Source organism: Charadrius vociferus, unplaced genomic scaffold (genome assembly GCF_000708025.1).
Source record: "Charadrius vociferus isolate BGI_N301 unplaced genomic scaffold, ASM70802v2 scaffold370, whole genome shotgun sequence".
NCBI classification, from domain to species: Eukaryota; Metazoa; Chordata; class Aves; order Charadriiformes; family Charadriidae; genus Charadrius; species Charadrius vociferus.
The window spans coordinates 4,900,638-4,915,937 of NW_009646744.1; the positions used below are offsets into that span (position 1 = coordinate 4,900,638).

Here is a 15,300-nt window from a genome sequence, read left to right on the forward strand (position 1 = left end):
GGGGCCGGGGCGGACGGAGCGGGTTTCCCCCCTCGACGGGACGGCGGGCAGCCGGCTGCGCCCAGCCTCCCCGGGGGGGCACCGCGCTGCGAAACGGCCTCCCACACCCCCCCGCAGGAGCGGGACCTGTCGGAGGTGTCAGCCCTCGTGGGGGTTTTTTTGGTTCTTTCGGTGCCGCAGCCCCCGTTTGGGCTGTGATGCGCTTTAGGGAAAAGACCTTGTCTGCAAAGCCTTCCACCCCGCGCCGTAACTCGCTGGTTCTATCACAGTGAAGTGCCCCATCTGCTTTAGGGAGCCTTGGAATGAGAGAAACTACACTCACATAAAAGCAATAAGAACCCCCAGACTTTGCCAAACATCCTTGCCTTTTCTTCGCTGTTACAGATTGCATCACGTCAACTCTTAACTCACCTATGTAACACCCTCGGATAACTCAATGCCTATCTAGAGCCTGAGCGCATCCTATACAATCCAAAGATACTCTTTGTCTCCTGGCCACAGACCCTGCCTTTCGAGCAGGAATTCTCACTTCTAGAAGAGGTGGGTGAAGCCCAGGACAGAGTTAGAAAACCCTCCTACGAGTGGTGTCAGCATCTCCTGTTAATGAAACACGCACACACAGACAGCTACACTGCCGTGTTGGATACATACACCTTTTTTGCAGCCCCTATTTGCAAACCAGCTAGCCAGGCACACCTGTGCCATTTGCTGACCACTGTATCCTGCTCTTCTTCACGTGCCTGAAGATACAAAGAAGAAAACTCCAGGTTTTTGCGAGCAACCTCTTCCTTACCTTCTTCTCCCCCTCCCTTTTCTCTGAGCCTGCTCAGGCTTTGCTTACACGCTCCATCGATTGCATGTGCACAGCACCATCTCTCTGGAGGAGCTTCCAGGGCACAAAGCATCTTGTCCTAAAAACACATCCAGGGGACCTGAGCCCCCCTTACAACAGAGACACCAGCAAACTCTATCAAGAGGACTGCAGCTGCCCAGCCCTCTGCCCAGAGCTCCCAGCCGCTCTCCTACGAAGCGTAACCCCCAGCTCGGCTGCCCTCTGCCCTGCTGAGCTTCTGAAGATCTGGATCTCGTACGTTGTTTGCACTTCAGAGGCAAAGCCTGCTCTCTTCGCTTAAGACAGCTTTACCTTGTCCTGTCATCCATGTTCAGTAACATGTATAAGTGACCCGTTACAGAAATGTATGCCTTTGGTCAGCCTGGCTGAACCATTCACATTTACAGACCGTATTTTTAAGGGACAATAGATAAAAATCAGAAGGGCAGAGAAAGATGGGAATGGATCTCATAATTATTTACTAACGGCTATAGGCAGTTAGTACTAGCTTGAACCAAACATGTAAAAACTACCCCAATTATATTCATGTATTAACAAGACAACAGGGTGGGGGTATTCATAAAAATCCCTTTCCTGGTAAAGACAAAAGCACCGGGGGCAGCCCAGGGAGCAGAAATCAGACATGTCAGAGACAGACCCCAGCACCCGGCTGCTGCTCAACTGCCAACAGCGCTGCGTCGCTCCGCTGGGGAGTGCGGGGACCTCAGATTTGTGCCCCTTCCAACTAACACTTCTTTTGTACATGCTGTAAGGCCTGCAGAATGACTTGGCACCTCGCTGCAGATGCTGTGTTAATCTAGACTGCATTTTTTTAAGTTTACTGGGAGGAGGCAAGTGAATTTAAACAGATTTTTATAATACATATGTGGTTTTTTTCTAGCATCTGTCTCCTTTAGCAAGTGCAATGCATTTTAGTAATTACATTAACAAAGGCTAGAAGGACTCTTTAACCAAGAGGACACAATCTTTCCCTAATTTTGATAGAACTGTTTTACAGTTACAGTTTTATAGTTACAGCAGCATATAAATCCCCCCATCTGCCTTTGATTTGCATTGCTCAGCTGATACGCTCAGCCAAGCGCTTTTGCCTCTGAAGATAGAAAGTCCTGCGGGAAGAAGCAAGGGGAGGAATTCACTCCTGTCCTCCTCAGTCCCACCGCAGTCACTGCTGACCCAGATGGTACCAACTGTTACGTTTTCTGTCATGCAGAGAAGAAACAATGATGTAAATGACAACATCCTAGGAAGGAGGGTGTCTATTATGAGATAGAATCAAGCACAGCAGGTGGCACTGGTTACCGAAGATAAGCTTTCAAAGCCTTGTCCCAGCTATATTCTACCCCCAAGTCAGAGATATGCATGTCTGGAGCCTCTTGCAAATTAAGCCTCATCCACATCAGTGGAACAAGGACATCAGTTTAAAATCTTACTGTGCATTAGATTAGCACAGTACAAGCACAGCAAAAAACCTGAAGTCGGGCTCCTGTGGAGCTGAAACAATTTACTGTTTCCTTCCTTAAGAACGTCTTGCATGGTAAAGTCAGAACCACAATAAATGACCACAACTTGCATACTGCATCTACACTGACAGCCTGGATGAACCCTACCACGGCTCAGCAAGCCCTTCATGCTGTGTCAAATGGACAAAAAGAGTGTTGAGCAAGACCAATTAAACATCTACTTAAACATGGAAGAGCAAAAACTACCAAAAAAAAGTGCATTAATGGACCTTGGAAAGCAGTGTCATTTTCTTCTCAACTCAGCACCTGAGTTCAGGGGTGAACTCATCCTCCTCCTTCCTATGTTATAGTCTGATAACAGTGTTTCTGAGTTGCCAAGGTTACTTATCAGTAATTATGAGCTCCACAGAAATATGGATTTGAAGACTTCAGGATGATCTTGTTACTATTGCAAGAGAAGGGTTTAAGTATACAATTCCGTGGCATCCATTTTTCTATAGGGGCAGTACAGTCCTAAAAATTTTATGAAAATGCTGATAATTCAATGAATCAAAATGATACTGAAAGTATGTTAACTTTTCAGATCTTAACAAAAAACCTCCCTATAAATACTTAATACTGAAAGCATCAGACAAGTTTCCAGAGACTAATTAGCAGCCAGGCAGAGAGCAATGTACGCTCTTTAACAGAAAATCTGTGAAAAAGATGACCCACAAAAGAGATGCCTACTTAGAATATACGCTGCTTTCAACCATGTTTCAGAATGCTATCACCAAGCCCTATACAGCACGAGTAGGCAGCCTTAGCCCTTCAAACCTTTTATTATGACTAATAAAAGGAAGCTAGTTAAACACATGCAATGTTTTCAAAACTTGCTCAGCTAGCCCTTGAGGCTCCTCACCTCGAGTCAGATGCTTAACTAGCCCCATCTGCAAAAGGAGAGGGGTACAATTGCAAAGAAAAAACAATTTTCAAAAATGAAAATTACTTTTATTTTTCACTTTGATACCCATTAAGACTACAACAGTTCAACAAGGTTAACATAACAGTTATACAAAACATATGTAAATATTTACAGACTTAACTGTACAAAATAATTTAAAGCTTACAAAAGTTTCATGCAACCTCTGTTGACTGACACAGTCTAGGAAATCTCCTTGGAGAAGCATAAAAGATCTTCAAATTTATTTATTTATTTAATGGTTCAAAAAAAGGATGCTGCAAGGCTTCATCAAGAGTAATTCTTTTGGCTGGATCATATTCCAGCATCCTGCGAACAAGGTCAAACAGACTTTGGTGATCTGTGTCTTGGCAATGCATGAATTCCTGAAAGAAAAAAAAAGAAAGTATTTTAGAGAGATCTTTCATAACTGCAAATCTAACAAAATAATAAAAATGTTGTCTCCTACCTTTAAAGGCTTACAGCGTCTCCTAACGTATCGTCCTGCAGAACTGTGTTCATCCCAGTCCAATTGGTCGTGGTGAAAATAATGCTTTCTGCGTGACGAGGAAAATAATTTTAAGATAGTGTCAGTGCGTAAAGTGGCCAGATGCTTTTTTAAGTTCTGAAACACCGTAAGTGTTCCTGCATATCCCTCTGCATTGGGGAGCTAACATCTCTTTTAGCTAATATTTATTCAGAGACCTGTTGCTTTTATATTACCATTGTCACAATATCTAGAAAACACGTCCTTCAGTACTCCAATCAACAAAGCAGCCACTGAAAACATATTTTCCGTTACTGACATTTAAAGAGATGGATGCTTTCAGGTGTTCAAGAGAACAACTTGGTTAACAAAAAGACAAGTTGTCAATCTACCAACTTTAAAAAAAGAAACCACGTCTAATAAAATCTGCAGTTGCTAACCACTTTAAAAATCAGGTATTCCCAAACATCTTTAAAACGCGTACTGCCAATATGTAAGATTACCAGTGCAAATTAAGTTCTGACAAATCCACACCTCAGCATTGTACTGCCAATATATAAGATTACCAGTGCAAAGTTCTGACAAATCCACACCTCAGCATCACACTAACACTGCTATATAAGTAGCATTTTATTTTTTAAATACTACCTGAAATCTATTCCAATTGCAGCTTTCAAAGTTTGTTCTCCATTTTCAAAATGCATTATGGATCAGTTGGAGAACTGTAATAAACTAAATACACTACCCAACCCAGAATTATTGGAATTCTTCTATAAAACGAGTTACAAGATTATCTAGATTAGCTGGCAAGAGAACAACTTATTTCAAAAAGGGAACAGACCATCAAATCTCATGCTCTGGATTTTGGACATAGGGGGTAAGGGGAAAACCCTGTGCTGGCCACTCCTCCTCGCAATGGAAGGGGGAAAATTCTGCTGCACATAGTTATCTTTGAGGAAGAGAGAAAAATCACTGAAGCACATGTCTGAGGGATATGAAGGGGCAGTGGAAGAGGCTGGCAGCCTCTAGCAAGACAGGACCCTCTTTTTCCTCTTAATACACATCTTTTGATGACAGCAGGTTCTACATTCTCAGTTTATAGAAAAATGGATGTCTAATACTGTTCTGGGACCATATCAAATTTAGCTTTAAAGACTTAAGAATACTCAGTTACTGCTCAGGAAGCTGGCATTTTGGTTGCTGGCAACTCAGACTAAAACCAGAAAAGAGGACTACTGTGAACTATCTAATTCACCTAAATCTGACATAATTTCCTGCAATAGACTAATAGGTAACAAGAAGCCTGGAAGTCTCTTTGTTGATCTTCAAAAGCTCACAGCTAAAAATGGAAACTTGAAGATTTCTCTTATAATAGGGAAATACTAGGCAACTTACTTCTTGTATAATGAACTTACCTGGATTTCTTGATCATGTGAGTTGGCAGAGGCCCTAGTATTCTTTCCATCATTGCCAAGTGTTCTTTACTATCATGTGTCTGTGTGGAAAAAGCAATGAATGCAGTTATCACATTTTTCTACTCTCAGCCACTTGGTAGCCACACTCATCTACAAACAAGGTGTTTGCCAGAGTACTGTCACAGTATCTTTATACGTTGTCAACTTAAATTATTACAAATAGATTATGCAATGCAGCTTGTTATATAGCACTTAATATCCATGTTAAGATGGCCCCTGAACAACAGAGTTCATAAACCAAGTTCTGTATGAGTATGTTTTCTTTACTCTTAATTCCATCAGAATGATCAGAATCTAGACAGGCTCCTTCATGCAAAAAAAAGCCACAAGGGGTCATCTTAAATAGTCTGAAGGAGATATCCCAGATATCAAATTTTCATATATGCATGCTGTCTTTACAATCTCACCTATATAATCCTCAAAGAGCCTGCAGGGTCATGCCTTTTACAGTAATAGTTCAGTACACATCATTACAAGACCAAAATCAACAGTCCGTAACAAAAACGTTTAATTTGACTTTATGTACATACCTGAAACACTGTAAATCCCAGGTAATACTCAATTAGAATACAACCAATACTCCAAACATCACAAGGCTGAGACCAACCCAGTGCTGCAAGAGAGGCAAAGTTTACGCTTTACTTTTTAATATATTCTCAAAAGTTGTAATCCAGAAAGCGTATGCACAATTTCCATGCATTTACTGATGCCCATTTTCCCCTCAACACTTCTCCTCAAACCTTGGTGGGAGAAAAACATGTTTGGACTTCTGTTTTTAAAATATTTCTAAAATATTTTAGAACATTTCTTTTACTATTTACTCTCAAGAATTCTAACGTCACCATCTGTGACAGATGACTTTATTATTAGAAGCATGAGCAACTACTCCAGTCTATGAAGTAAAGACATCTGAATGAACTGCAATTAACTGTTAGAAGGTTTAGAAGTCTTTACTGACCTAAAATAACCTCAGGAGCTCTATAATGTCTTGTAGACACCAATGTGCTGTGATGCTCATCATCAAAAGTTGCACTTCCAAAATCAACGACTTTGATGTCTGTGTTTTTTAAAGTGCGTTCATCTCGCTTCTGCAAGCAAATCGAAATGTTGTTAGCGTTTTTTAAAAGCATGCTTAGACAAAAGGTATTAATCACATTAACTTAATTCATCTTCAAACTACCAGTTAACGTAAAAGGCTAAAAATGAAACCTACGCAACAAAACACTCCTGCCAAATACATCAATTCCTATTCAGCTAAAGCTCCAAGAAAGAGGAGCTGAATACTCAAAACAGCTGAGTAAAGACCTTTCCCACAGTAAGAGAGCTCCTTCCCTCTTTTGTTAACCTTGAAGTTAACTTTGGTTAGTTATCTGTCTTGTAATATCCATTGGCGCATACACTCATTTATGTAATTTTAGCTCTAAAATAAAAAAAATAAAATTGAGCCTTATGCCTAAACTAGAGGCACTGAAGTCCATATTGCTTTTCTGTCTCTAAGAAGTTTCTATACTTTGAAAAGAAACTAGTATTTCTGTGAGTGCTAGAAGTGATTTGTACAGACAAGTTCCTATCCTAACATTGTGTCTTACGTGTTTTCTTATATTTAAAAGGAATACACTGGTCAAGAATACTCCAATTTAGGGCCCATGTCAATTATAACACTGCCCAATGATCAACATCACATGTTGACGACAAACAGAAAATTCATCTTAGGACTGCAAAACTAATAGGGACTTCAGACTCCAGGGTAATCAGACAGAAAGCAAGATCTGACATTCCTCTCAAAACACAGGGATGCTTTAAAGAAAGGGATTCAAATGGCAGCGTAAGAAATAGGAAGGAAAAAAAATGGCTAATTCAAAACCATTAACACAATGCTCCCTATGAATGCCAGAATGTCATTAAACAACAAAGAACTTAACTGTTTCATCTAATCACTAGTTAAGTTTGAACTACAGCAAAGTTACTCGCTTAGCAGAAAGCAGTACATCTCAAAGAGCACAAAAAAATTCTAGGAAACATAATCAGTACATGATGTTTCTGCACGTACTTTTTTTTTTTAAGAAGAGTTCTGATGCAGACAGAAGTAGCCCAATTCAAGTTGGGAGAAACAAAGAACAAACTTACCATTTTGGCATTGTACTTCACTATGTAATCAGACTCCACAAACAAGATATTTTCAGGCTTTAAATCTGTATGAGTTAGTTTATTATGGTGTAAAACTACAAGGAAAAAGAAGAACAGTATTCCATAATTAATACTTTAATTTCCTAAAGGGAAAAAAAAAAAAGAACATACTTGGTAAGAGTCTTGAAATTTACTTACAGTTTATCGATTGGCAAATTTGATAAGCCATGTTTCTAATGTCATTAATATGAAATGGCAGAAAGCTGTTTTCCTTAATAAAGTCATAAGTACTAAGTCCCAGTAGCTCAAAAACAATGCAAACATGGCCATGATGGTCAAACCATTCCAGCATCTGGACACAACGGCTTAAAAAAGAAAAAAAATAAAGAAGTGAAAACTCAGTTTATTGAATAATCTTCTGCAAATCTTTAGTATGCTGATTATTCTAATTTTATACTTACAAAGTGCTGCTTGGATCCATGGTGTTTAAGTGTTCCAACACCTGTATTTCTGAACGGGCAGCTTCCCGGTATCTACCAACATTTTTCACAATTTTAACTGCTACATGCATTCCTCTCCTTTAAAAGAAAGTAAAGCATCACAAACTGAACCAATTATTGTTAAATACCTACAACGCCAAAGCAGCTCCATTTTAATAAAAGAAACACAGGAAGATTAATGGTCATAGAGAATTATGAGTTAGATTATGGGAATTTGACTTAAGCACATTGCACTTAACCAGAACTGTATTTATAAAGAAATGCAATACTGATCTTCCCTTTGTCACATACCCATAGTATATGCTAAATTAACTACTTCTCAGTCTTATTATCTCATATAAGGTAGAATAAACATCAGGAATCCACCCGCAAGATGATTAAAAAATACTTAGCAGAGTTGTGATTTGAGGAAAGTATTGCAAAAATTTGACATTTTTTCCTGCAACTGGCACTGGTTCTTTCCCAGTGCTCCTATGGAATCAGGAGAATCGAATAACTTATGAAGTTCAGATTCTGTGTATTCTGTACTAGTGAAAACTGACCTGCACTCAGTGTAACACTCAAACCATAAGGCTATTACTTAAATGGAACACAGATACATTTCTGATACAGTTCAGTCTATCCCCTTCACTGATAGACAATTTTTAATTGTCTCTGTATTTAGATTCCAATGACTTAAGAATATGGTCTCCCCTTAAAACACAACCTCAAGCTCCTGAACAGACTTAACTTGAGAAACAACAGAACCAACCAACCAAAGGCAGAAGAAAAAACACTAGAACCATCTCACAGAACTGCAGATATAAAACATATGGTTCAAATAATCTGAAATTCACTAACTGTTTAAACCTCCTAGCACATACAGAAGTAGTGGAAATACAGTTATTTTCTTCTCCTCCACCAAACATGCCATCACACGGAAGTAACCATTCCATCAAAAAAGGTTTGGATACTGGAGGACTGTGCAATCAGAAAAAGTTCAAAGGATAATTCTGATTATGGAGACCGAGGAAAGAAATTTACAGCTTGACCAACTGCAAGCAGTTGCTTTCACTAAGAACCAAAACTACTTTCTCAGCATCTCATTGCACCATCTTCTAAAAGTCAGTCTCCCAAATTAATCCTGTACTCTTTACAAACCCTCAAATTCTCTAGTTACGGCAACGGCACTTGTATAACCAACACAAAAACATAATGAAGCAAAACATAGCTCTCCCCCTTTAAAAAGAGCAGATAACACCTATTTAGTAATTAGTAGTCTGCACCACACAGTTATACAGTGTGTATAGAAAAAAAAAAAAGATAGTTATAAAAGGGTTTATTTTTGACAGAAACCCTTTGCCTAGAAAGGCATCTGCCTAGAGATGTTTCCCAAAAAAACCCCCACACCGTTAAGGAATCTAATTGCCAAAGACAGATTCTCAAAAGCTTACAGGAAAAACAAAGTAACCAAAAGTATTTCTCTATATACCATCCTGTATAAAGTCAATACCACACAAGGGCCTTTCACAGAGCCACAGAAGCAACAACTAACATTTATAGTATTGGAAAAGATGACTGAAGAATCTTAAAGATTAGGGACAGATTGGTATTACCTGAAAATCCTTAAAAATTTTCAACTGAAAATAAGAGCTACCTTACAAGGTAGCTCTCAAAAACAGTGTAATTTCTTTAAATATACTGCAACGCTTTTATTTGAACTGTGACCTTCTTTTAAAGAAAATGTCCCTGAGCTTTAATTTCTGAGCTAAGGAGTGTCTTTTGTCATGAGATCCACTTATAAAAGAGAACTGACACTTACATATCATGATCTATGCACTCCACTACTTTTCCAAAAGCTCCTTCTCCTAAAGTTGCAACAATTTCATCTAAAAAGAACAAACGCAAGTTAGAAATATACAACTACTTAAACAAGACTGAATATTATTAATGTAGATTTTAAAATGTGCCATTACAAAAGCATAATTACTTTAAATCTCAGCATCTGAATGCATTATTTTATTGGACAGGTGTCATGAAAACAGTTAGCCAAAAAACTATCTCTTGTTCTAATCTCAAGATTCAAGTTCATTTACTAATTGGAACTTTTTGAACACAGTATTTAAATTCTACAGAAAAGAAGATATGCAAAAAAACAAAAAAGCACAAAAAAAACAGAACAAAAAGAGCAATGAAGATTTCTTTAGCCCCCCTCCTCTGACATACTATTCTAAACAGATTTTTTGCTGAAAAGTTTTTAAAAAGTGTTGAAAAATGTTCTATACATCTTGCTCTTAGAACGTCTCCACTTTCACAGATCAGGTGACCCTCCTCATCATCCTCTACACTCCTGGATCTTTTCCTTCGGTGACTCTTCTGGAAACGGCACCAAGATCGTCCAGCCAATCAATATATCAGAGTGAATTCAGGGCAGAATACGCAATTCATTCAGCGGGGAGATATTCAGGCATTCAGTTACACACCAGGCCACGAACAGTTGGCAGGAGCAATTTCAAATTCAGTCCCCAGAAATTCACAGGGCACAGTTTATGTTACAGAAGAAAAACATGGCAAGGAACAGATTTTCAGATAAATACTTAAAGTGATAAAGCAACAGAAAAACAACACAATTTTGTCTCTCAAACTGTGGCTTAACTGAAGACAGATTAAGAATGCAACATCACTATTTCTAATACTTTGCTAGCAAATAGCAACAAACAGTATTTATTTACATATCTATGCTTACAGTCAGATTAAATGTTTCTACTTCTAAAACATATGCTTTATAGAACCTAAACATTAAAAAACATCAAGTAATTTTACTTCTCTCATGTTTAGACAGAGAAGAAAAATTGTTCTGAAGTCCTTAATTTGCATTGTATAATCTAACACAACTTGCTGTTTTCTACTGCAGAAATGTGACATAAAACACCTGGAGCTGAAGATCTATCTATCAGTGTGCATCATGCCAATACTGAGAAATTCATAGAGCATGCCTTCAAAGAAGGCAAGTAGCAAACTTATCCCATCTCCAGTAAGACTTTAGCTGCCATTAGCCAGGCACTTGGCTTATCAAAGTTTCTGGAATCAGGTGTAGAACTGTAAAGCTTGTTCTTACCAATTTACCAGACATGCACATTTTATAGTTCCAATTAAGCTTACATTAAAAAGGCATGTCACTTCAATTACTTTTAGTAATAGGATGTATGGCAACTCACAGTCTACCTGAAAAAACATAGCTCACTATGCTGTAAAACCAAAAAAGGGACAACTGTACTTTGAAATAGGGTAGTTACCTGTTTTCCATTTCAAGATAACATTTTTCTGATCAATCCCAGAGATCTTTACTACCGGCTACCTACATTCCCATTGTATAACTAGTACTGATGATAATCCCACCCCCCACCCAACACTGATCCAAAAGTCTCAAGTAAGAACATACTCATATGCTCACAAATGGACTCAACTACAAATCCTTTATTAATAATATAGTATTTCTTAAAGTACTGTGACCAGGAATTGAAGTCCTAGCCCTCACTTAAGAAGTCTATTACCACTAATGCATTAATAGTAAAGTTAAAAATTACTCATACCGAATGTGATTGGTGACTGGAGCAATGATGTCTCTTATGCTTCCTTTTATGACTACTTTTCCTGCTCCGACCAGAGGATTTGCTATAGTGATGATGGTGACTCTTTTCATAGTCTCTGTGATAATGCCTGTGGTCATATACTTCACAGAAGTCATTTCTGTATTCCTCAACATATCTCCGGTCATGATGGTCTCTTTCATTTATGGCTCTATCGTCCAAATAATGACTGAAAATATATTTTAAGTGAATGTTCTCCACTTCAAAAACTTGAGGTTCCAACAAGATAAGTGACTTGAGCTGAGTTATCGAGTTACATAGTATCTGTCTTTACAACAAAAATGTTTTCTAATTGACTCCCTCCCCAAAAAAAGTGAAGCTTTTCATGTTACTTTATTAGGAATCTAACAACATTGTCAGTCTTAAATACATAGCAGCCATCCATACGAACAATATATAATCCGTCCACAGTTTGCACAGTAAATAAGAAACTCAGACTCAAAAAGGAGAAACACTTCCTAAAAATATATCAAGCAACTCATTTACAATCTCCAAAGCCACAGAATAAAACACTCTCCATACGGCAATAATCTTCTATGCTTTCAAAGTGTTAAAAAAGAAAAATAAAAACTAGAGTCTGAAAGAAGTAGCATTGTTCTTAGTACTCTGCATTAAACATTAAAACCCTCAGAGAGTATCTGGATCAAGGATCTTCTGCACAGAAAAAAAACCCAACCTTTAAGAAAGCTGCTGAGGCAAAGAGCCCCGGTATTGCTGTACACCTACCCCTTCCAGAATTTTATAAGCATGAGTATGAGCTTTTAAAAGCATTCCATGGAATCTTCTTCTCAAGGAAAAAAACAGAAAATACGCATCTTTCCAGTGAAAGCAGTGTGGGAGAAAAAGCAAACCACCTCCAAATTAGTAAGAGAAACTCATACTTACCATTGTCTTAAATGATTAAATAAACATTCTCTTCCTTTTGTTCACATTAAGTAAATGAAAAGGCATACTTTTTACTTGAAATTTAATATTGAATGTATTCAATACCAATACTTAACTGACAACAGTGAAACAAACTACTAACATTTACTTGGTTTTTATTAAAGAATTTCTATTTAATAGTTCAGGTTAACAAAACCAGCTACCTCTTAAGCTCGTCTTGAAGTGAGCCAGACCTTAAGGAACTGCCAACTTTGGGCATTAAAACACTCTTATCCTCAAAACGTATTTATTTTAGACACGATAAGAAACATTAACGCTACTCAAGTCAGAGTCTTATACCTTTCTGAAATGTGATTTGGTTTATAGTGCTTGCTTTCTTGTCCACTGCTGTGGGACCTTTTCCTGCGTTTACGGCTGCTACTGTGCTTTCTTTCATCCCAGCTCTTTCTGTCGTCCCATTCAGGACAATGAGATTGTTTTGAATGACGCATCTGCCACTGAAAAAACCCAAATCGACAAAAACACATAAAAGACAAAAGCATTACACTGGTATCTGTAGATGCAAGTCAACTACTGTAGTTTGCTCAAATATGACAGAACTAGAAAGAACCATTTCTTTATATAATTCCTTTTCTTCAGATTCCCCCACATACTATTTTGGTTTGGCAAGCAGACATAGCTTTCTCATGCTAACCCTGTAACACTGTTACGAAACACAAATCAAGATTAAATAGGCCAACTCATCTTCACCTAATAGCTTCAAACATGTCATAAAGCCTGTTTTAAATAAACTCTCAAGTGACTGAACAGAACCATTTCCTTAAAGAGTGTTCTGTTGGAAAGAGGCCTTAATCTTCAAACATCCTCTCCGACAAAACCTGGATTTAGTTCTTCATGCTATATCGTACATACGTTACTACAGGAAGTCAATCAAGTATATACAATCAGTCTAAAAACCTCCCTCACAAATCTATTTACAGATCACTGTTAAATAGACACTTTTTTAAAGTTTTAGCAACAATCACAGTGAACTCTGATACATTAACACGTAAGTCTAGAGTGCTATGAGCCAAGCCACAATTTTTGAACCCAATTAGCATGCAAGTATGCATGTGTTTTACAATTAAGCTGATTCGCAAAAGACAAAACCCACCGGCTTCCGTTGCTGGATGTTATATGCAGGAATTCTGTGTTCAAACAGGTACATGCACAACTGAAAAAAAGAGGAAAGTAAAGCACAGATATAGAATTAAGAGTATAACAAAACCAACCATTATTTGTTTACTCTTCTTTGGCAGGAGTTTTTAAAAATAAGAATAAGCTACATATCTATTTCAGTATATTCTGAAGAAAGAACTAACACAGGACAAGTAAAACTTTTCCATAGTAAGCAGAGGCAGCAGGAAAAGTAGTTTAGAAACAAAGACAGCGCTAAAAAAAAATCATGATTGTGTAAGTTTACACAGAACAATGTCGGTTGCCTCTATACCAACTGGTGGCATTAAGAAGGAAACTTTTAGAGCACATAAATGGCAACCCTGTTCTGAAAGAGAGGTTTTCCAATACTTTCATAGTATTTGTGACAGGCTGGTAGTTAAATAAAAGCACAATAGGCACCTGTACCAATGTTTGTTGTTTTTTTCCTACAGAAATATGTTTTTAAAATACAAATACAATGCAAACACAGCGCCAAACTGTGCAAAAATAAGCGACTGGTACACCCTGTGAGTCAGTCATGATCTAGGTCTTGCAAAAAATCTTATTCGTTTATGATACATTAATAAGAAATAAAAATACTAATATATTGAATGACAAACAAAAATGTCTGAAGGATCAACACAAAATTAAAACCGACCAGTGTTTTATTTACATGCCTGAATTTCTTCTCACCCAGCTCCAAAGTAATTTTCCTCTATTTTCAACACACATAAATTATGAAACACACTCAGGTTTCAGTTATTCTACTTTTGAGGTGAAGAGCTCCCCACAAACACACTCAGTTATAGGTGAATTGAGGATTTTACTTATGATTTTCTATTTTTTTTTTCTTCCCTACTTGGCAGAAGGCAGGCTGCATTAAGGCTCTATAGTCAAGAAATATCTAAATAAAATCACCATTAAAGTGTCCCTCAGAGCGGGGCTTGGGGGTGGAAGGATAGATATTTGACACAGAAAACTGGAGAAAAGGTTTAGTTGAAGACTATCTGCTGCTTAACCACAGTCAAATGCACACGGAATTACTGGAATTAAGGCGGAAGTTGCAAATTATGTCCCTAAAGGAGCTAAGTAAATGCAAATGAGGAGGAAATTGTTAGAATCGGTCTGTGTAAGGCCCGAAGTGGCCACAATCCCTTTTACAGTAGGAGCCACCTTAAGATTTTCTGACTATCATGCGCTCCCTCTAAATTTATGCGCCAAAGCACTTATGTAATACTGACAGCTGACGTGAACATATGCATTCTTATATGGCATGTGGTCCTAGTCCATATCACAGGCCGTTTTCACTCCTACATTTTGCCATAAGGTATCTCAAATAGGAGCCATGAACCTTTTGTGAAAGATCCATACGTAAAGCGCCTCCAGAAGGCCACAAACGTCCTGCCACAAGTTGCCTACACAGCAATTTCTAAATGTCTCTCCTCGAAAACTTGGCAGACCGTACGAATCGGAAGAGGTCAAAGGCTTATTCCTTTGAGACGACCAAAGTCCGCCGGGCCAGGCCGATCTGAGCCTCTGGGGTACAGACACGCAGGAGCAGGTCCTACAGGAGACACCCGCTACCCCAACCCACGGCCACGAAGTCCACTTCCACGCCGGTCTTCCCTCGGGGAAGCCTCTGGAGCCGGGGGAGGTGAAGAAGGGCTCGCCTCCTTTGCTATCTGGGCAGACACCGGACACCTCCGTGCAGGCCGGGCTGAAGAGCCGAGCTGCCCCCCCCTCCCCC

General features: G+C 38.5%; 1 protein-coding gene across 3 annotated transcripts; it reads right to left on the reverse strand.

The window, feature by feature from the left end:
• Positions 1 to 3,281: 3,281 nt before the first annotated feature.
• On the reverse strand, positions 3,282 to 13,578 carry CLK4 (CDC-like kinase 4). Of its 3 annotated transcripts, none has more exons than XM_009891199.1 (13): positions 13,510 to 13,578; positions 12,696 to 12,853; positions 11,415 to 11,640; positions 10,107 to 10,197; positions 9,644 to 9,710; positions 7,804 to 7,920; positions 7,541 to 7,707; positions 7,343 to 7,437; positions 6,174 to 6,303; positions 5,746 to 5,828; positions 5,156 to 5,235; positions 3,723 to 3,810; positions 3,282 to 3,639 (listed from the first exon to the last, which is right to left on the reverse strand). In XM_009891199.1, exons 1-13 carry the CDS (start codon positions 13,561 to 13,563, stop codon positions 3,502 to 3,504), a joined length of 1,494 nt encoding a protein of 497 aa, XP_009889501.1. In that variant the 5' UTR covers positions 13,564 to 13,578; the 3' UTR covers positions 3,282 to 3,501. The 3 variants fall into 3 exon arrangements, with proteins under 3 accessions (XP_009889501.1, XP_009889508.1, XP_009889516.1); XM_009891206.1 differs by lacking the exon at positions 13,510 to 13,578 and adding an exon at positions 10,717 to 10,719 and having other exon boundaries at positions 12,696 to 12,847; XM_009891214.1 differs by lacking the exon at positions 13,510 to 13,578 and having other exon boundaries at positions 10,107 to 10,194; positions 12,696 to 12,847.
• Between the last annotated feature and the right edge of the window lie 1,722 nt (positions 13,579 to 15,300).

What these genes read in the sequence shown, in the direction of transcription:
- CLK4 (XM_009891199.1), bottom strand. Translation starts at nt 13,563, where the DNA reads ATGTACCTGTTTGAACACAGAATTCCTGCATATAACATCCAGCAACGG. An exon ending in CCAGTCACCAATCACATTCG is followed by an intron (nt 10,198 to 11,414) that starts GTATGAGTAATT and finishes TGCCGTTTCCAG; the next exon opens with AAGAGTCACCGAAGGAAAAG. An exon ending in ATGGATCCAAGCAGCACTTT is followed by an intron (nt 7,708 to 7,803) that starts GTAAGTATAAAA and finishes TTCTTTTTTAAG; the next exon opens with CCGTTGTGTCCAGATGCTGG.